Source organism: Sinohyriopsis cumingii, chromosome 6, assembly GCF_028554795.1.
Source record: "Sinohyriopsis cumingii isolate HCF-2022 chromosome 6, ASM2855479v2, whole genome shotgun sequence".
NCBI classification, from domain to species: domain Eukaryota; kingdom Metazoa; phylum Mollusca; class Bivalvia; order Unionida; family Unionidae; genus Sinohyriopsis; species Sinohyriopsis cumingii.
Genome location: NC_142966.1, coordinates 56254084 through 56277595, shown reverse-complemented (window position 1 = coordinate 56277595; position 23512 = coordinate 56254084). Strand labels below are relative to the sequence as shown.

Here is a 23512-nt window from a genome sequence, read left to right as displayed (position 1 = left end):
CTAACAAGAGGGGTAAAATGCCTCCACGTTGGACCAACATCTTCTTCTTTTGACGAATGGGAATTTTCTTTTGACCCATTTGGCGCAGAACGTGACGATGTTTGCCTAAGCATTGTTTCTGGTGTTTGGACAAAGGGATCGTGCCTTTCAAGACGTTCAAACAGCATTCGCACACGGTATCGATGACATCTTTGGAGGCTGATTGAATGAGTTTTATTCGTAGGGGTGGAGAAGCTTTGGACAGGACAGATAACATGTCCCCATGTTTGACTAAACGAGGAGGCAGACCTTTTCTTTTCTTTCCTTGGGGTTGTTTAGAAGAGGGATGTTTTCTGGAGGGTGACATCTTCAGGAGGACCAAAACACTGATACCCCGACTTGGTCACAGGCCTTTTTTATACTGGAACGCGTCGCCACTGATTGTCTTTACGTCGTATCAATTTGAGGACAGGCATGACACGTCGTGCAGGGGTACGCAACGGACTAAATCGAGCCAGTTCTTGCTTGGACAAATCCAGTAAACTTTGTAACATGCCCGATCTTTCTTGGACTTTGATTTTGGGAGAAGGTACTTTGTGAGCAGCAGCCACTGCCACTAAATTGGAAGGTCCTGCCACTGGGGAAGTTCTTTTTGGGGTCATCAACGGAGAAGTTCTTGGTGTGATCAACGTCTCCAAGTACTCTTCAGTTCTTGGTGTCATCAACGGAGAAGTGGATGAACGTTAGGCTGCCGGAGACGCAGTCACCGCCGTGGCAGGTCGTGGTTTGCGAGTGTAAGGTTACGTCCTGGTCGAAGAAGTGCTTCTCTTGCGACTAGTTTTCTTCTGTGGGCTTTTCTTTTTCTGGGGACTTTTTCTCTGTTTCTTTTTCTGGGGGCTTCTTTTCTTTTTCCGGGGTGGTGGTGTCTAGTAAGAGGAGGGTCCCGCCACTGGAGAAGTTCTCCTTGGGGCCCTGGTCTTTTTCTTCTCCTTGGAGCTTCGTTGGACTTTTTTCTTCGGGAGAAGTTTGGGGGCATTAGGATCCCATCTTAAGAGAGAGCGAATGATGACTCCTCCTAGAGTACCGCTCCCTCCAGGTTTCAAAATGATTTGTTTTTTGGTTTGAGTGTCGATGCGGGGATCGGCCAGTTGGGTCAAAGCGACTTTGTTTCGATCAGAAAAGCGTTTGGTTTGATGAGGAATGTGAATGATTCCTTGAAGTAATTGACGTGCCGTCACTGTGAACCATCGTAAGACTTCTTTGAGACTAGCTTCTAAGACACGAGCTCGTATTTGTGGATTTTTTTCTCGACTGATGCCATAGAAGGCACGAATCAAATTGACGAGAAGATGCGACTGAAGGGACGTCATGTTGACGCTGTGTGAGACAGACGAGAAGTGACTGAGGTTTTTATAGATTTTTTTTGTGGAATGAAGTTAAGTCGAGGACGGAGACGTGTACAGGATAGGCCCTCCGTCTTGGCACCAGTGGTGAAACAAGTGGGTACGAAATCGCAAATCATCGGGGGTCGTAGGTTTCAAATCGACGAGTAAATAGGCGTGTGAAGTTTGAGTGGCATCGTCGTACGCCTGAGTCAGCCAAGGTGTCCCTAACTGTTTGGCTAAGACTTGCACTTGCGATTTATCTCGAGGGTTTTTAAACAAGACCACGTAATGCGCATTGAGGCTGATGGCGCGATGGGCTTTACTTTGTTGAAACAAATTTTGGGTAATGTAAACGACACTGGCATTACGATGATGCCCATTGCGCGTGAACCACAGTTTAATTTCTTCTTCGTGTTCTCCTAACATGTCATCGAAAATGACCAAATGGGTTTGACGGGAGTCAGAGACGATGCCGTCATCTTCTTTAGGAATGCCTTCCACAAACACGATGGAATCGCCTTGACTTTCTCGCAAGAGGCTTTACGCCGATTGCCACTCTTTGTAACACCACACGATCCGCTGAGGTGGTCGATCGATCAAATGATGTTCATGTTCGATCAAACGTTTGACGAATTCGGTTTTGCCTGAACCGCTAAGTGCAGCAATGAGCATGTTAAAGTAATGGCGAAGATACAAAGCCTCCCAGCTGGCACGATCTAAGTGTTCGTCGATGACTTTGACAGTGGAGGAAGAGGGAGCAGAGACAGCAGAGGTAGCCATAGTGTCAGGAATGTCACTTGTGACACGAAAACAAACAAGACGAGAGTTTATCTACCTTTTTTCAGAACACGTTTATTGAATGTTTTAAACATGAATACGAAAGACAAAAATACATAAAAGCCAAAGGCTAAAGTACAGAGATAAAAGGCACATGATAACCATTAACGTGGAATAAAAACAAGTGTCTGTACAACATGTTTTGGGTAAAGTTCTGACCAGTTCTATAGGGGGTAAGGTCACAAAAGTGTCCGCCCGAGAGGGTCTTTCAGACCTGTCCACGACAATCCTGTCCTGGGTGACGGGTTCTTCTGGCACCGTCACTAACACAGGTTGAAAAGTAACTTTTTTCCTTGAACAACTCTCGTGCATACTGGGCCACTTCTTGGGTCCAAGCCTCAAAACCCCATTCTTTCCAGGCACGGACATCTGTCCAATGGGGGTGTAAGTCACAAGCTACACACACATCGTCATACACGTCTTGGGTAGCTAAAAGTTGACGAATCTTTTTTTCCCGTAGAGGTCGAGAAGTATCCAGATGAAACCGCAAGGCTTTGAGCAAAAGGAGTCTTTCGTGACCATTTAAGGCCATTGAGGTGGTAAGTTCTGATCGTAAAGAGTCCACAAGGAATCGGCTGGTAAACGAAATCCCAGAAAACAAGTCACTAAGACACACACCACTTGTCGACCCAAACTGAATGGATACAGTTCTTGTAATAATTGATGGTAATGATCCACGGTTTGAATATGGTCATTGAGTTCCTTCCACGGAATCTGTTGGATTACATTCGACATAAGTCGCGGCATGGCAGCCTGTTTTTATAATCTCTTTGTTTCGGAAGCAATACACGTACTTTCTAGCCAGAGATCTTCGTTCTCCAGTGGGGAATCTAAATGTTGCATACTGTAACCGAAACGTCAGACTTTGTTTAGAAGTTTCCTCTTCCGCTAAGTAGATTCCACGTAAAATATGTCGGTAATCCTTTACCTTGTCTTTCTCAATGTGTTGCACTAGGTGAATCTCGAAGTAACCAAAATGATCAACACGTGGATCATCGGGGACCTGGAAGTATTGAACAAGGTCTGACCGCTGAAACAATTTCTGACGAATCAGTTCTCTTATACCATTCAGGTACCAGTGGTTAAAGATCTGGTGACGTAACGGATGCAATTGTTCTTTACGTTTGACTTGTATTTTGACCAGCTCTCGGTAAATGAGTTCTCTCAATTCCACAGGCAAAGCACGAATGTTCTCTTGTAAAGTATCCATGAATAGGTCAGTCAGTACAATTCACAATCTTCTCCTAGAGCAAAAGTAATCCACATAGTGAGTAATTTCTGACCACTGCCATGCAGGGTAACGTCCGAAAATGTCACTGAACTCTTTTGATGTAAACGGTCTAGAGTAATACAATAGGACGAATGCACACTTGACCCAAAGGAATCTAACACACTGGTTGACTTTTTTCACTTTCCTCTTGTGAATTTCTCGGCACAAAAGTTCTACAGTCACCCATTGAGATTTCACTCTGGCAAGTCCCTGCCAAACTTCCTTGTAAATCTTCTCTTGCAGTTCTTTAGGTAATGATTCAATATCGTTTTCGAAATGAAGTTTAAATACTGGTCTCGGTGATGTCCAACATTTGACTCCTAGCCAAACTGCTTTCTTCTTCGTCAACGACATGGTAAGTTACTTCAACGTCTCGGTCCCACTAAGGGTAAGTAATGACAATTCGGTGACCATCGAGCATGTTCTACGTAGGCCGAATCTTGTGGTTCCCAGTAATGAAGTGACACACCGCAACTGAAGCACCTGACATTATCTCCTTCGCCCAAGTAGAAAAATCCGGCTCTGGCTAATTCTTCGGGGGTCGGTCCTCCCAGATACTTAGGCCATTTTCCTTTGAACGATTGAAGACGATTTTCAAAGTCGCAGTATTCCGACAAACGCACAGGAAACGAATATTCGTCTTTCACAGGTTCGTTTCGATGAGGGTTGGGTGACATGGACAGGAGTTTGCTCAGGGCTGGATGACATCCGTGGGGGGGGGGGGGTAGACGTGAAGGTGAACATTCCCCTTTAAAACGAAACCCAGTAAAATGTCCAAGAGGACGAGTGGCATCGCTTTCGCATCCCTCAGGTTTGACACGCACAGCATCACTTTCCATGATACGGGTAGTGACACTAAAGTTCCTATGATGCTTTACGGCATCGCTAAGGTCACAACGCACAGCATCGTACCCATCGCAAGGCTCACAATCGCATTCCACTTCAGAAGTCCCACACTTGAAGTGTGCCTTTCTAAACTTCTTTTGTGTTTCTCTGAAAGTATTCATCTTGTTCGCTTGGTCTTGGTAGTCACAATGAACTATCGATCTTGCCTAGGGTTCCTTTTTATATACAGACCAATACCGACGTGTCCATACGGTAAAGTGAAATGATTGGGAAGTCGCACTCGCTTCTGGTACACGATTTGATAGACTTTTTCCAAGGGTCGACTGACGATGTGGTGAGTGGTTAAACGTACAATCTTGTTCGGTTGATAGTTGGTCACTTTAAAGTTTCCATCCTCTCCCGATTGCAAGGCTTCTTTCAGTACCCCAAAGTTAACCACTCGACTGGTACGATAATTCAGAGTCAATCCTTTCACTTTGCACGTCGTGTGCACTTCTCCTTGTTTGTCCCGGTATTCGTAGCCGTAATTTTTTCGACCGCCACTGACGAAACTTAGAATCTTGTCGTCGGGATGCTCGTCTGTCCAGGCTCCTAAACGGTCTCCTTCGATGTCAGGGTGCTGTTGACTCGGGTGATGAATGTAGATGCAACTGTCTGTGTCAAAGTACAGGATGCCTTCCCCTAACAGTTCTAAAGCTTCGTACAATTTTAAACGAGCATGGGCTGTCACGTAAGCCGCAATGATGACATTTCCAAAAGGGTCGTCTTGTACAAAGTCCAGATCTTCTTCGTAATTGACCAAGATCAAATCCTCTCGAACGACGTCCACGTGTTTCATGTATTTGGTTTTGTCGTGAATCATCTGGAAGTAGCGGGAAGGTTCTGTCAAATATTCCGTCTTGGGTAAACACGGTCGTTGTGCCATTTTACCCCACAAGCAATTTAACATCACTTTGGCAAACGATCGCCTGCCTTCGTTTTTCTCGATGTGATCTAAAGTGATGCCTTCTTGTTCATTGTATTTCTCTTTGAATTTTATTTGGTCTTCGGGAGTGTGACACCAGGAAGGATAGCCACTGGCTTCTTGCTTCAGTTTCAAAAAAGCATCCACGTAGTCGGCGAAAATGCCTTTCTGACTGGGGTCACCCTTGTGGTATTGTTGTGTCTTGGGAAAGTGACAAATTTCGTATACTTCTAACAGTTGGTATCCCATGTCCAGAGCTTTGAACAATTCTACGCTGACCCACGTCCCCGTCAAGGCCCGGTCTTCCTGGGCGTGATGGCAAGGCTGGTCTTGGTTGCACGTTTCGGCACAAGTACGGCACAAAGGAAACATCAGTTTGCCTTACCAATGGTGAGGTAACACGGGATGGTACAAGTCCGTGGGCGGCAAAACTTTACACTTGATTAGACCTTCGTATTGTCGAATGTTTTTCAGGTCGATGTGTTCCGTCAACAATTGTGGGTGCCCTACAGGAAAGCGACAATATTTGCACACGTAGGCATACAGCGAACACACGTCCAAGTATTTGATTTCCTCTCCTTTCTCTTCGTCGGCTTGGTACAGCAAACAGGTGGCATGGGTCCTTCCTCCGTACAAACTATCCCTCGGGTTCAGGGGGTCCATCAGCTTGTAACTTTCCACGAGGCGTTTAAACTCGGGATCGGTTTTCATACGGTGATCGTATTCGTGTTCCCACATTTCTACCACTTGGTATCCTTCCTGTTCCAACTTCAAGCGTCGCTGACAAGTGTCCTGGTACAAGTCTTCTATGGTCCGTTGTAAAAACTGATTTTTAGTGCTACGATCAGGGTAACAGACGGGACATCCGTGAAATAAGCAACCGTTAAACTCGTACACGATCTTGGGGTTTTCTAAGTCCCAGCCATCTACCGAATACGTTCCGATGGTCTTTTCGCCTCCTCCGTTGCGGGCATGCTGAATCCATTTGTCTTCCTTGTCGCACAAGTAATGTAACCAACGTAGGGCTTTGACCTAGTATTGACGTTTGACATAGTTGGTCGTTTGAGGGCTGATGACAGCCACGGTCTTTTCCGGCATGAATCGTTGCCGGTACACTAAGGAACACGCTTTGGCAATAGTGCAAGCTTCTTTCAAAGGATCGACCCCTCCATGTTCCATGAACAGTCCTCGAAATTTTCCACAGCATCGCCGTAAAATGTCCACGTCGGAACGACAATACTTTAACATTTCTTCCTGAAAGTCGAGAGGGTCGGAGGCATGAGCCTGGTACCAAGCGTAGAAAGCTTCTCGTTGTTCGGTACGCATGTTGTCAGGGTCGTAATAGTGAGCCTCAGGCAAATGGGGTAGAACGGCATGTTGATTGGCTTCAGTATTGAAAAAGTGTGGAAAGTACCCTTTAGCCATTTCTGTCATTCCAAACGTTTTAGGCATTCGACTCAAAGGCATGGCCAAGTAACTCATCGAATCTTTAAACTGTACTTGTCCCACTTGCATGAAAATGATTTTGGCTCCGTTCAAAGTGACTTTAGGACGTTCGGTACCATGTTCCGTATAGTATCTCAAAAGAAACTGTCCATCGTATCCGGAGAAATTGTGAGCCATCACCGTGGCATGACGATGACAATCTCCGTAACGTTCGATGTCCTCTTTGCTCCACGTCTTGTCGATGGGGTCTAAGACCCATTGGGCAAAATCGGCTAACGTGTTCGGTCCTCGAAAGATTTTTTCACGCCCTCCAGGAATCTTGCTGCAGTGAGGGCATTGACTGAAAATAGGTTCTTGAATGCACTTCTCGCACGCTCGATGAGCGACGCAGAAATTAGGATTGTGAATGCCAGTCTCTTGCATGCATTCGAAATCGAAAAAGATGAAATTGCCTTTATTCTTCTTCTTGTGACCGTCCTCTTCCTCTTGTTGGGGTTGGTATTTTTGCACGTAACATTGATGTTCCAAGTCCACGATGTGGTGACAAATGTGACATTTTTTCTTTCCTGAACATATGTGTGCCTTGGCACTATTGGTACGTATGCCTTGTCCACACGTAGGGCACAATCTCAGGAGTTAACAAGCACATTTCTGCTGTGAACCTTGCGTCTTCAAATGTTGTTGGTAACAGGTAGGGCTGACAAACGTGCGCAGACAAGTTGAACAAGGCACTGGTCCTTCGCTCAGACAGGGTGGAGAGGTCAAACATCCTGAGCATTTCGATCCACAATGCTTGTGTTGCTCTCGATTATTATAACCATGGTCACATTTCTCACAGTAATATCTGTATCTTAGAAATCCGGTGATACTGGTAATGGTATCGAAATGTTCATCGTGATGATAAAAGTGAATGTATTTTCCATCCTTAAAATCTTGGCCTAGTAACAACAGAGGCCCACGCACTTCTTGAGGGTGCACTTTCAAGGTGTAGCGTCGAGCTAGGACATTTTGCAATGTTTGCATTTCAGGAATGCCACAGGGTGTGTCTTTGGACAGGCCAGCTTGTTGCAACAGGAGTTCTGCTTCATTTCGTTGTTTGGCTCGATCGGATTGTTGAATAGTTTTCCAGGCTCTTTTCCATTCTGCCGTGTCGTTCTTGATGGCAGAGGTTCGTCCCACCACGATGGCCCTAGCTAAAAACATCTGGTCTTGAGGGTTGTTAATTCGGACGAGACTTGTTTTGGTGTTGCGAAGGTCGTCCACCAATAACATCATTTTGCGTCCAGTCCCTTGAGGAGGAGAGACGTGGGTCATGTCCAGTGTGGCATTTCCATCGGTGATGTCAAACTGGTCATTAGATTGTTGCACGTGTTGAATTTTTTCCATGACTTTGGAAGTGGTCAATTCTGCAGGGGTGCTAAACTCGATCCAAACAGGGGATTTCAAACCGTCGTGTTGTATGGAAAGTCTCAAGCGATCGTCTTCTTTGGGTTGACATTGTCGCTTGAGTGTGGTGAGTAAAGAATCCCACACTCCGGTGATGAACCCTTCTGCTTTCTCTAACGGTACGTCGGACTTGAAATCTTTAAACTTCACCGTGTATTTGTAAGCCGTGGTTCTAAATTTTCTAGAGGAGCGCTTTTCCGTCTCTCGAATGGAATAGTACTTTTCAGGGTTGACTAAGGGTGGTGAACTTGGTTTAGAGGGTTCGAATTCTGGTTCACTCATGTCCTCTTCAAAATCACTGGCATGAATTTGTGCCAAGACTTCAGCCCTTGTACGAGGCGATAGATCACGTTTCTGCCTCTTACTTTCTTCTTCTTTCTTCTCAAATGAATTGGACCGTTTCATCTTGAGTGCAAAACGTCAAATGACTCAAGTTTAAACACCATAAACTAATTTATAGTCATGGCAGACCAGCGTATATAAAAGGGTGTGTGTCTTGTCCTTTCACTATTCATTTCACTCTCAAACCGAGCACAACGATGGAAGAGACTACCAATATGGAACGTTTCATCAGAGCTTTGCGAGGGGTCATTAGAAAATTCTCTTCAGACCAGCCGACGGACTACTCTCCTTCCTTTCGAGATAAAAGTCAAGATACTTGCTATATCTGTCAGAAGAAAGGGCATTGGTCTTCAGAGTGTCCAGACCATCAAAAAAGAAAAAAAGGGGCTAGAAAAGACAAAAGTCAAGATACCTGTTATTATTGTCAAGAAAAAGGACATTGGTCTCCAGATTGCCCAAAAAAGAAACAAGAGGAGTCAGAAGAAAAGAGGGATTCTTCAGAGGAAGAGAGGGATTCTTCAGAGGAAGAAAGCAGAAAGGTAAAGAAAAAGAAACAGGAGAAGAAAAGAAGAAGGGAAGAAAGTGAGGAGGAAGAAGAGGAAAAGCCTGTGAGGGTGAAGAAATTGAAAAAACAGAGAGACTAAAAAGTGAAACAGAAGAAGTTTATAAACTTTTTAAAGTGCTCTGTTGTGAATTGTGAATTGAATTGTAACTATGGATAAAAGAATAAATTATTTATATAAGGTAAGTGTCTTTGAGTTTTGATTTTAAAATAAGAACGTACACTCACGCACTCATATACACGTACTATAGGGGTAAAATGGGGTTTTTTTGAGTTATTGGCAATTGAAATTGTATTTCTTTACGAGAGACGTGGGTGGCCCTGAAAAGGGCCTTTGGCTTTTATGGTGTAGGGGTGAGTTTAAGCAATCAACTTTAACTGTCTTAAGCCTTTGCCACGGCCGAGGCCTACTTCTGGACTGCGTACTGTTGATGATGATGATGATTTGGTTGAAATCACTAAGGGTGGTACGGTAGGCTTAGTCACAGGGTTGACGTGTTTAGCTCGGGAAGGTCGTATTCTCTTTGGTCGTAATAAAGAAGTCTGATACATTTGTTTCATACTTCTTAACTCCGCTAAAATGTCCAACAGTACCGTGACCGTTTGATTTTCACCCTCTTGTTTCTTTGCTGCTACTTCTTCTTGTTGTTGTTGTTTTTTTCTTACCTCTTCTTCTTGCTGCTGTTGCTGTAGGAGAAAAGCTTGTTCCGCTTCCTTTTGTCCTTGTATAAATTTCTCCAATTCTTCTTTCTGTCTCTGTCTAAAATTCTCCACTTGCGGTAATGCAGAAGGTAACGAAGGTTCCGGAACAAATTCTTGCGAGGTAAGAAAATCCACAAAATCCCAATGTACCTCTTCTGAAAGTAAGTCCGGGTTCCCTTGGGCGGTCTCCACTGCTGGTGCACCCCAATGAATCGTTTTCTGAGTTTCCGTCATGTTGAATCACTGTCGCATAGATTGACTACACACAGGCGCTAGCGAATCTATATAGACCACGTGACGTCACAGACTGTTCTCTTCGGATTGGATGCGGGCTGATTGAATTTTGTAACGCGTGTTTGGATTGGTGAATGAACTCAATCCGTTTCAATCCTTCCTCTACCTATAAATAAGCGCAATTCACTGCATTGATTCACCTGTTCTCGTCGCCTCAAGATGTGGATCACAGTTGAATCATCCACCCTTGTGTCTTCAATGATGTTTAGGACGGACATGCTAATGTATGTTCGATCCAAGTGGACCGTTGTCCACAGGACAGACACCAGTCTGTGGATACGTAGGATCTACGTAGAAAGACAAGGATGCCTCAAAAGAGTGCTGATTTACGGGCCAACAGTGAGACGCAGCCTAAGGACAAGAAGAAGACCAATGCGGTGCCCTTTATGTTAATGGATACATTAACATAAACCCAAAGGCCCTTTTCAGGGCCACTCATAGGTCTCGAAAAGAGAATGACTTTCGATTGCCTACCCTTTTTTGAATTTTTTTTAAAAAAAAATCCCATGTTAAATTCCCCTTGTCCCTAGACAGACCCAAACTCTATTCCCCATGTTCAATTCCCGTTGTCCCTAGACAAGCCCAAACTCTATTCCCCATGTTCAATTCCCCTTGTCGCTAGAGTGGCCCAGGGTTTTTTCTCCATGTTCAATTTCCCTTGTCGCTAGAGTGGCCCAGGGTTTTTTCTCCATGTTAAATTTCCCTTGAGGCTAGAGTGGCCCAGGGTTTTTCTCCATGTTAAATTTCCCTTGACGCTAGAGTGGCCCGGGGGGGGGGGGGGTCTGTAATGCTAATTCCCCTTGACGCTAGGGTGGCCCCATTCACTACTTATATGACTTAATTATAGGTGTATAGTTCTTCTAACAGTCTGTTTAATTTTTATTTACGTTAAGCGCAGCAGCGCAATGCTGCAGAGGAGAGGATTCTATATTCAGAGAATGGAACATCAATTGTCAGCACCATCTGCAACAATGGCTCTAAGGAACCATTGGAACAATTCCACATGTTGATCAAATCAGGTTTTGAAACGCTTCTCTCTCTATCAGCATATTCTACATGACAGAAAATCTATCTCTGTGCCAATCGTTGCTTCTTAAACTCAATGCACAATCTATATATAATACGCCTTTTTTATTAATTGTTGAGAAAAAATGGTTGTTTAGAATGCAGCAATGTAATATATGCAGCTTCTCAACGGTCGAAATATTTAATCTTTATGTTTCAGATTTGACGAATAAATGTAATATTTTCTTATTCATATGTGATGTTTTCTGACATGTAATTGGTCTCATGGTCTTCATATGCAAAATGTATCTTGTTAGATGTAGCACATACTGCATACTGTATTCAAATGATATAATACGTATGACAGGATATAGCCGTGCGTAAATTATGTAATTAGTTTTGTATTTCGATTAATTTATTTTTCCAAAAATATATCAACATAAAGTTATTTTAAAGGAGTAAGGACACATATCAAACAATATGCGAAGAACAGTCTTAATTCAAACTTTGTTGTCCAAATATAATGCACGTAGCCTTTACTTGTCCTACTATAACATTTAATATTGCTGTTACGACGTAACTTTTAGCAATTTTTTAAAATGCATGATTTTGATGCCTTTGTTGTAAAATCAGTTAATACAAAAATCATTTTCATTCTTATATGAATTCAAATTACAACTTCAAAAATCATACATTTTAAAAATTCCTAAAATTTACTTCGTCATAGTGCAATCGGTACACTGTACAGTGTATTGTCATTATTATTTATATAGACATTTGAATCCCCAGGGTACGAATGGGAGGCCAGACAATATTGCCCTACACCAATGCTCGGGAACTTTGATTACACTTACACAGGGTCAGATGGAAACGTTTATTGCCAAAATAGCTCAGACCAATGGCGAGTGTGCAGTGACAGACAGACCATGACCTTCAATTACACCACCTGTAACAAAACCATGGCCTATTCAAGTAAGACGTTTTTTTTAACATTTTAGGGAAAGATATTCTAAATCAAGTACAAACACATAATGGATTATAGTTAATGACAAATGAAAGTTACATATACAAAAATTGAAGCGTCTATGATTAAAAAGTATTTAAAATAAAGTTCTGCAGAGTCAAATTTTTGATTGTCCGCTGTGCTATCGCTTGCTCACTGGCTCAACTTTGTTTCACTCGTGCCGATAAGATAATAGGATAATTCCAACGATAACACAGGCTGACTGACCGTTTTGAGGTTAAAGAATGGAGGTCGGTAATTGCTAGCATCACTTCAGTACATTATTCATATCTGTATAACTTACAGAAAGAGTGAAAGTATTAGTTCCATTACTAAATACTCTGAGATGAATTCAGCTGTCCATAGCCTAATTGTAAACAAAATTATATGTTCATTTTGAACGTGTGCCACAATATCAGGAGTTTAGTGCTAAATTATCAGGATTGTAACGGCTATATTAGCAGAATCCACCATAAACTGAGTGTGATTTGGCTGCATGAAATCAGAACCGCTGAAATCCTACTATCAATGTATGTAGCATAAAACCGGCAGGAACTCGCCTTATATGGAATATTCATAAATGTTTAGCAACCTTTCAACCGAATTCCAACAGGCTTTAAGCAGAGCTGTATAAGGGCTTTTCGCTAGAATATTCAGCAGCATTTCTGCTGAATATGTAGCAATTTAAATGTATATAGCATTAATTCAGGGATTCCATAGCAGGGTTTTAATGGTACACCAACAGCAATTTAGTGGCAATCCATTTGGGTCTACTGCATTATACATCAATACTTCATCAGTGTTTAGCAGGATTTCACTAGCACTGCAAGCTGCCATTTTGTTTAATACAGCAGGACTGCAGCAGGGTATAACAGTATTTCAGCAGAGAGATAGAGTAAATTTCAACGGAAACGTGGAGATTTCTGAGGTGTATATTTATTTATTTTTTTATAAACAATGACAGTACAATCTTTAACATGGTTGCCTCTGCTTGCAATCTAAATTAAGTTGTGTGACCTACTATCATTTCTGTCTTAAATTTGAGATTACGGTTATGATCTTTCGTTGCATGTTTTATTGTACGTTGTATGTAATTTGTGTCATCTGTTCATTCACATATAGGTGTGCTTCTAATAGGGTCTAAAGCCTCTTTGGAATTTAAACCTTTGGGACATTCAAAATCATAAAATGCAGAATTACAATAGTTTCTTACCTTTTCATAAGTCTATAAAATTAATTGGTTTGCTGTGGAATATTTATATTTGAATAAACTTCTATTTTCATTACGCCTCATAATCAGAGAAATTAGCTCCTTTTACATAAACCCCACACTAAAACACACCCATACACACAAATAAACCCCACACTTAAACACACATACACACACATAAATCCCACACTAAAACACACATACACACACATAACTCCCACACTAAAACACACACCTTCACACTCATAACTCCCACACTAAAACACACATGCACACACCTAACTCCCACACTAAAACACACATACACACACATAACTCCCACACTAAAACACACCCATACACACACATAAAACTACTTAATCTTATGAAATATTTTCAACATAGCATTTTACCTGTACACATACTCACAAATAATAAGTCACGGGAAAAGTGACAAGTACTCTCTTAAGAAAATTATCATAAATATTGACATTACAGATATAAGTGCTACATGCAACTAATTCAAGATAGTTGAGGAAATATTAAGAAAAATAAAATTGTGGTTTCACCATGAAGAAGAAATAATGCATCACCCACACACAACTAATTAGTATTATTTAAAAAAAATGTTACGCACAGTGTTCAAGCAATGTACCTACATACAGGCATTAATCTCAAGAAAAATCACCACCACTAGTAATACTTGTATTATTCATTAACGTTTACTATAAATCTTTAAGCGGGGTTTTAGCAGGAGTTGTATTTTTGCTAATACGTTATCTCAGCTTATCGTTGGTGTTTTAGGAAGGGTACAGCATGAGTGTAAAAAAATTACACAACACCAAGTTGAAATAGCAGGAATGAGCATGCTATAAATATAAATTTTCAAAAAAACATTTAGTATAGTAGTAGCGGGATAACATAAGGAGGATCAATAAGTTTTCTAAAAAGTAGACTGCTAAAAGCACCGCTAAAACAACAATTGCTTCTTAGAAGGACATTAGGAAGATTGTCACAGCCAGTTAAACCCCTGCTTTAAAACTGTTAGATTTAAGTAGATTATGTGGAAGATGCATTTGATCTTTCAAACAAAGCAGGATTTCAGCACTACTATAATTTGGCATGAAAAGTATTCACCTGGAAATAAAGATTGTCATTATTCATTTTTTCTCTCGCCTGTTTCCAATATATGATTGGCATGTTCTTGCATCCCTGGAACAAAGTATTTGTTTAAATTGATTATTTGTTACAGAATAAATGAGGTATTACATTTTTATATCTAGTTTAGAATAGGTTTAAAGCACCCACACTCTATGAAGGGGGTTGTGCTAAATGCACGTCATTTATACTGGTGACATTTTAAAATTTAACTCGTTATTTGTGCACATTGTCTGCATACTGTTATACCGGAAGTCATGAAACTTAATTATTCGATATACCTTGACGAGTAACAACAACCTCATGAAAAAAGTAGGTCTTCACTGAATTTAGTTAAGTTGTGTGCTCTAATTTTTTCTCTAGCTCTGTTCATACTAGAATCATCAAAATAGATGACTGTAAGCAATCATGACCACTAATATTTTATTTTTATTTTTTGCTGTTTTGCTGGGGGGGGGGGTAAGTGGGAGGGGTGCTTTTCTGTTTGTTGTGTTTGTGCCACGCAATTAACTGTCCAATATATAATTATGAAATCTGCTGAGAATAAATTTGATTGAGCGCCACAACAGTAACTCATTGTGATCTATATATTGCCCTTCCATGACTTTGGTTAAAGTTTGCATTTTATGCTTATTTCCAAGGCATTGTTCATCATATAATGATGAATCTGACGATAATATGCATCTCTGCTAGTATCAAACCCTGAAATCAAACAAAGCTCACTGTGACCTATATTTCATCTTTTCCTGGCTTTGGTTATGCTTTGCCATGTTATATGCATACTAGTGTACGTAAAATCCTAAATTTTCACGAGGTGATGCGTCTCGATAAGTAAGTACTACACCCTTATTTCAGAATCAGAAGTATGCACCCTATATGTCATGTGAATTTTTTTCACAAATTAAATTGTTATTAAAATTTGTTTAGTGCCTGATGTTAATTTCGAATCACGGAAGTTAATAATCCCAGCTAATATTACATCCTTTCAATCAATTAATATCACAGTGACCTATCTGTATGATTTGCTGTCATAGGTTAAGTATTTATATTGAGCTGATAACCATATATATTCTTCTGTGCCATATACAACCTAGCATAAGGTCCTTCTAAGAACCAAGTTAGAAGCAGGGATAAATATGCTGATGAAATACTAAACCTTCCATATTAATTATTGTACATTGTATATTGCGACTGTTTACTCTTAACAGGTATTGTACATATACGTAACGATAGGGATAGATCGGAGAACTGTATGTTTTTGTTTCTACATGAGACCTTGTCTGTAGTGGCTAATCAAGGCTATAATTGATGTACACATGTCCTGTGCCTTCCACCCAGTAAAATCTGGCGTCAGGAGGTGAACAGTAATTGCTTTTGATGCAAACTTTAAGAACAGCGCTTTTAAAACAATTTTGTTTTTAGTTGATTATGTTACGTCTACCGTTATAACAAACATGAAAGGCATTATTTCTTTTCGTTTCGTGTCTTACATTCCTTGTCAAAGTAAGCATATATGCATTTGGTTTAACAGCACGTCAGTACAGTCTTAGATATACAGTGACGAATAAAGTTGACGTTCTTAAAATGGAAAAAACAATAAATTCCAACAAAATCTTTATTTAGAAAAGAGGCTCATATTTCATTTTTTTAGTATCACTTTAGTCTGGATTTATTTTTTCTACAAGATATTTAATGTTTACAATGGTAGAGAGTACGATCAGCTTGTATAGACCAGCTAAGCAATCGCTGGCTACATACATGTAATGTCATCACGCATTTGTCTTGCTTTCTTCTATTTCAGAAGGTGGCCAAGTGTGGTGTGTTGGAACAGTCTCAAGCACCTATACATTTGTCATGGTGTACAACAATGACTCCAGTGTTGATGGTTCAACAACCTATAGATTTACTTGTTTTGTAAGTTTATTCTTTGTTGCGAGGAACTATGCTCATGTTACAAAATGAACTTTTAAAGGATTTAATACAGTGGATAACATATAATATCACCAGCAACTATACTCCGACAATACGTACTCATTTTGACGTAATTCTTAGCGGAGACTTACGATTCTTAAATTACCAAACTGCTGTCAATTTTCATATTTTCTTAAGCAAATAAAATCGAAGTTTTGTACAAATGTAACACTTCAATGTTCATGGAGTAGTTATTATCATTATTGTGAAATAATAATAATAATAATAATAATAATAATAATAATAATTATTATTATTATTATTAGTAGTAGTAGTAGTAGTTGTAGTAGTAGTAGTAGAAGTAGTATTCATGGTGTAGTTATATCATTATTGCAAAATAATAATAATAATAATAATAATAATAATAATAATAATAATAATAATGATAATAATAATACCAATAATAATAATCATAATAATACCAATATTATTATTATTATTATTATTATTTTAATTTTTTTTTCTTTATTTTTGTTCTTCTTCTGTTATAGTCTGTTTCCTCAGATGGTCTAAAGGCATCAATGGTTCAAAAAAACTGTACTGAAAATCAGACCCCAACAACGTTTGCCAAACGCCACGATGGTCAGGACATGGGCGCAAAATTAATAATGACTCCTTATCGTAAGTGGTTTCTTCTTTTGAGTTGATATCAGTGTGACTGACGTCATTAACACTTTGGATCAGAACATAATTTCGAAAATATTTCCGAGAATAATAAAGAATTTTTACATACATTGTAGATTAATATACTTGCGGTATTTTAGTAGTGACAGACACGGTCCTAGAGAAAGGGTTGTTGAACCATTGTGAGCATTTTAATATTTTATTTGACATAATATTTGTGAGTGTTCATAATGCTAAACAGCAATTATGTGCGAAATTATAATTTATCTTGACATAGGACCAGTAATGTTTCTAAGAGAGGTCTTAAAGAAGGCGACCTTTCTACAAATCAAATGTATTCTTTTTGCTCAATTTTTTATAACTTCGACACGAGATATACAAACTAATTTTATACTTCACATCTATTGTCTTATCCAGAAATTAAGTACACAAATGATCTGTTATTTTCAATGTACTAGATATTAAAATCACAAACCCAGGTTTCTCAGTGCAACAATACACTGCATGGTCGAACGTTTCGTTATATGTCGTTTTGCGACGCCAAGAACAAAATAATAGATTTCTTTATTTTATTTTTCAGTAACTTGCCGTAAGTATCTCGATCGTTCATATCTGATTAGGTCTTTTTCTCTTTTTTTTTTTTCTTCTTCTTCTTTTTCTTTTCTCGTTTCGTTTTGTTTCTCTTATTTCTTTAGTTTTGTCATGGTAGTCAAACAGTGATATAATCAATTACATGAAAGGTAAAAGCCATTCTTAAAACTAACAAGATTGCCTTGATATTTCCCGAGTTATTTAAACTGTTAAAGTTTCTGATGAAGATAAGATAGAATAACAGAAACTGAAATATATAATCATATAATAATGTCTTACTAAAGGTATGCACATGTCGGATGACACATCCTATTTCTGAAAAAAAAAACAGAAATAATCATGACAACAAAACACTAATTAATCCGGAAAACAGACGAATAATTTCCTGCGAGTGTAATAAAAAAAATAAATTTGCACTTATAATTCATTCACAGACATTCTTCAGATTTTCAGTTTCATAACTCATTTTATATTCCAATATCTTGAGTGTCAAGTGCTATTTTTGAATCAGAATGATTATGTCTTCTAAACGATCTGATGGCTTAATATTCCCTGTAGTTATAGGTTTATTGGTAGAACATAATGATATAATTTCTATAAGTGACTGTTTATCAGCTACTTAACATGTACATATATATATATATATATATATATATATATATATATATATATATATATATATATATATATATATATATATTCAAAACAAGTAAGTCATTTAAAAACTGATACGTGGGAAATGAGAAAGAAACCAGAAAGACAAGGCAAATTAGGTAAGTTGTCATTGCTCAGAAAGACAATAGTTCAAACATCATTGATAATAAGAATCGGACATATCCAGTAGTTCGAGGTGTTCACATAAATAGGTGTATTAACTGTCACACAAGATTCATATTGCATTCTTGCATATTGCACATTTCATGATGAATATTATATATTTAGAGGGTGTCAGGTAGCGATGTGAACTGCATTTCACACCACAGGCAATTGTACGGGTTGAAATGGCAGCTAATGAAGTAGCACTATATATATATATATATATATATATATATATATATATATATATATATATATATATATATATATATATATATATATATATATATATATATATATATATATATATATATAGAGAGAGAGAGAGAGAGAGAGAGAGAGAGAGAAAGAGAGAGAGAGAGAGAGAGAGAGAGAGAGAGAGAGAGAGAGAGAGAAATATTGTTCAATTCTATTGCATAATTTGAATTCATGAAACCCACTATGTGTTATTATTAATATGGATGCTATATGTTCTTTCTATAACATTTTCTATTCCTCTCCAAATTATCTGTATGTATTGACACTGCCAAAGAAGATGTATAATTGGCTATGAATTTTCATTAGAATAAAATACAAAAAACTGGTGATGTTCTTCTACATTTTACAGTCTGTTTAAATGTTGATTATAAATTGTTTTCATATTGTTTTACTCTATGTCAATAGAGGTATTTTATTTTCAGACAACGTATCTTTCTCTCGGGGACAGTATCTAAACTTACATGATATTTAATTAAGTGTATATAAAAATATATCTTTCCTTAAAATCCTGGAAACTGATCACAAATCACCATTTTCGTTCATGATTTCACGTTGAAACGTGATTCCATGTTCTTGTTATTTTTTGTAGAAGATCACTATATTATCAAACATAATTGTGTCATTGAACCATGCAAATTTGTAGTGTCGCATGTTACCAGAGAAAACCGTGCTAAACGGACATTTTTCCAGACGGATTAAATTGATTTGCTATATGACGAAGTCCATATCTGGAATAGTGTTGCATACTCATTCCACCTTTCTTCTTTTGTCTTAGCATTTACCACTGACACGCCGAAGACCGAAAATATTAATGTGGGAGCCGTTGTAGGTGGCATTCTTGGCGGAGTGGTTCTAATTGTGGTTTCAGTCGGGCTGTACATGTTCTTCAAGAGATCATCAACAATGAAACTGAGTTCTGTACAGGATGCACGTGGCAGTGTTGGTAGGTTGATGTAGACGGAAATATGTTACCCTCTGCTGTGTACATGTACTTTTAACTTGCGCGATGGGTTTCGTTATGGCTTAGTGGATTGTTTGCCGGACCCGCCATCGGATGGGTGCGGGTTCGAATCCTTCACTCCCCGATCGACCACCGTTGTGTGCCCTTACAAGAGCCACTTAACTCTAATTGCCTCGACATCAAAATAAGCTACGTTTGCTACAATACTATTCGACACCAAACCAAAACCAAGCCAAAACATGGACTGATCCGAACCAAGTCATAAACAAAATTGATACTCCTGTGATGTTTGGTGTTCTTAGGAAATGGCTTGAAGGTTTAAACTTGTCAATTACAGGACAAAATTTCCTACAAATTCGTCCATGCAGACCTGAAATTTAACACACATTGTATATGTCCTGGCAAAACTATGTCGTATTTTCGAGTGTCAAGCGTATGAAATATATATCTAACAACATGTTCTTTTTATGGTCGTTGTTACAGTCTTTTGATTTTTATAAATTTTGGAACGTACGCAGAAATAATAATAATGGCCATTATTTGTTAGCATTTATTAATATCCTGGAAAGCAAAATTTAAAAAAAGTGTTTTCTTGGAATTGATACTGAAGCTATATAAGATCAAACGTAAATTGATGAAACTAATCGCATATCGAACGACATTTTATTAAAACCATATTGTATTTGTCAGGCGCAGCTGATGTCAAGGTAGATAGTGCACGTAGTCCACAGAATGACCGCGGTCAGGTTAAAGAGGATATAATGTTCAATTTGTCGCCACGAGAAGACCTAATGCCAACCAACGATCACAGCAGCTACGAAAATCACATACCGAGGAATGAGCGCAAAAGCCCAATGCAGTCTGTTGGAAGTCTCCATGTCGATGACTACGAGGGACAACTCAGCCCTAGAGTTATTATGTAACTGAATATGCTTCATATACCCAGCTAATTTTATAACTTTTACTTAAATGATAGTTTTTCAAGTCCGTATTCTTCAGCTACAATTCTTCTATTATATGATCATGGTAAATCCAATGTTTGTTCTATCTTCTCAAGCTCAAGTTACTGTTTGTCCTCTTTGTTTAACGTATTATGTGTGACCCCAAATGTCCACTTGCGTTATGTATTACTGTGAAACCACTCACGCCTGGCCTCAAAGTGGAATCCCTATTGTTGGTCATAGGTAAAAACATACAGAATGATCAATTAAGCTTGACTGACATTACGGAATTATTAACTACAATAATTGTTTGCTTTCTTTGATGTCAGTGTTAAACATTTGTAATCAGTATCTTTAACTGTTCTGGAAATATTTATGTTATATTTTCCAAAACTGTATGTATTGCAAAGAATAAAGTCTTCATTATTCGCTTCATTCCGATTTATGTGGTTGTACAAAGCTCAACAAATAGTTAAGATGCAATGTTATTGAGGGATGGCGAGTTTGCAAAAGGAATTCAGAGTAAAAGGCGAATATATGTTTCTTTACAATTTAAACGGCATTCAAAACAACGATTATTTTATACGCTGGAAAATTTTACAAATTGATCTCTCTCATTTGCAAGGGGAAGTTATACTTACGTTATGAATAAAGATATTGGCTTCTTTCAATCAATCGACATCTTCTATTTTTCCAGATTCATTTATAAGTTAACAAGTTTCTACAATGACTGTTAAATAAAATAAAATCTACGTCGTTAACGCTTTATTGTTTAAATATTTAGCAAATATGCAGGTTCGAAAACCACCACTGGATGTTATTGCAGAAAGGATAGAAATTCCAAGTCGTTTATATTTTTGAAGCAGATAACATTTATAGTGTGTTTCAGGCTGTGTAATTTTAAATTATGAATCTTAACACAATGGGTAGAATATTACGGTATCTATTTCAAAGGGAAAAGTATCGGCTGTTCTAGCCTCTTCGATCCCTTATTGAAGGACGCTGACGTATTATCTAGTAAATAATAATCGATATCTGCCGTTTTGGTTGTCTCAGGAGAGTTTTCATAGCGTAGTTCGTCAACATTGATTATAGTTAAGAGAACTATTTTTGTTTAATGTTCGTTTTGTTTTCCAGTGTCTTTTTGGAAGCAACGATGTCCTCCTCTTCAATACGTAGCGAAGGATTTCAAAATGAAGTATTTTATCTTTCAAGGATATTTGTTTAATTTGTGGGAATGTTTTAACAGAAATTAGAACGATTTTTTTCCTATTACAATCATGTTTTGGAAATTAGCTGTAATATTCTTTGAAAATTTCCTTTAAACTTTAGACGAGTATTTGTTACTCATGTGCTTTGAAATTTGCGACGATATTTTTATTCCCCCATACGCCCTCATAATTTCGTATGCTAAGTATTCTGCCCAATTGTCTTCAGTTTTTTTCTTCTTGTGTTTCTTACCCGGATGTCTACCCCTGTGTTAACATTTTGGACGCAAATAGTTTGTATCACTAAAGGAACCATTTCTTTATGGGATGAAAAGCAACTAGACCAACCCAGCTTTTTACCTTTAACATTGATACAAATATCTCAACAAACTCATTGACTATTAGCTATATCAGAAATATTCAGCATTTTATATAACTCTAAAAATACATTCATTACATTAGCACCCCCTTTATTATATAGACTTTGTTTCTGAATCACAAAATACCTGATCAAAAGGTGACAACGTTTATTGTTTCAAACAATGGATAAGATGCAACTAGAAAGCATTACAGTCGGTAATTACATCAATTATTTGCAATGTCAAACCTTTAGTATATCTTCAAAACTATAATGGCAAAGATGAAAACAACACTGGGTATTTAGTTATATGATTTAACTACAAATTTTATTCTAGCATTTTCGTCGCAAAACACTTGCCAAACGAGTATACACCCATTTTATATCTGAAGCAGCGGAGACATTTTCTTATAGGCTACTACGGTCACATTTTTTAAACCTTTTGTTGAAGATATCAGTTTATAAATTGTTCGTTTTATTGTTTTCTTATTATGGCCTTTATCGTATGAAGAGAATGATGGGAACACAGGATTATTTTTTTAATATATTTTTCAACAGCCAATTTGCCAAAGAGAAGTTAACAATTTTAATTTAACTTGATACATTCAGAATCCTAATAATTTTAATACAAACAGCTGATTAAAGTGTGGTAATAAAACGTGTTCAGTGCAATTATATCGAATCAGTTCATTTGTTTATACACGCAGAAATATTAGACTTCAGTGACACGATTCCATTTACAGAAATGCTGAAATAATTAGCCAATTCAGAAGCGCATCGTCCCTTCGGTGATACATTTTTATCACAGTAAATTCATAAATTAAAAGAGATATTTCCTAATTTTTCACCATTAATATTTAAACTGAACCTGCATATTTTTGTAATTATGTCAAGAATTTTATTATAGGTCTTATTTGTAAATCCTTCTTCCAGGCGTCCAAACTCCGGTTACCAAAACTACGTAGCCTAGCAATACTAGAAAATATAATCGATTTCAGAGAAATTTATGTGTACAGTTGTCTGTACTACATAAGGACGTGTTACCAAAACGACGGTGGGAAAAAAATGCAAATGACTGTCGGTCAATAGTACTATCTTTCAAAAGATTTAAAGTAACAACCTTGAAAGTCCAAACACCTTCTATCAATTTTAGCACCACAGAATCTCAATTCACGGATGGGAAATCTGATGCAGTACCTCAACATAAACTGCATTGTGTGTTATTATTATTAAAGCGATATAGATGAAAAGATTGACTGAAGCTTACGAAATAGTAGGTTTAAAAAAGTTTTCAGTCTGAACCGACAAATATCTGTCTAAATGGATCAATTTTCCAAAAGTACTTATTAACAGACG

At 38.2% G+C, this 23512-nt stretch overlaps 1 protein-coding gene across 1 annotated transcript in view; it reads left to right on the top strand.

The window, feature by feature from the left end:
- LOC149796982 (uncharacterized) overlaps positions 1 to 21025 on the top strand; it is a 33537-nt gene extending 12512 nt beyond the window's left edge. Inside the window, exons 4-9 of the mRNA XM_089960677.1 lie at positions 10967 to 11092; positions 11868 to 12050; positions 16230 to 16342; positions 16891 to 17020; positions 19410 to 19631; positions 20340 to 21025. Coding sequence (XP_089816803.1) covers positions 10967 to 11092; positions 11868 to 12050; positions 16230 to 16342; positions 16891 to 17020; positions 19410 to 19631; positions 20340 to 20572 — 1007 coding nt within the window. The 3' untranslated portion in view covers positions 20573 to 21025. The remainder of the gene's footprint in view (positions 1 to 10966; positions 11093 to 11867; positions 12051 to 16229; positions 16343 to 16890; positions 17021 to 19409; positions 19632 to 20339) is intronic.
- The last annotated feature ends 2487 nt before the right edge of the window (positions 21026 to 23512 follow it).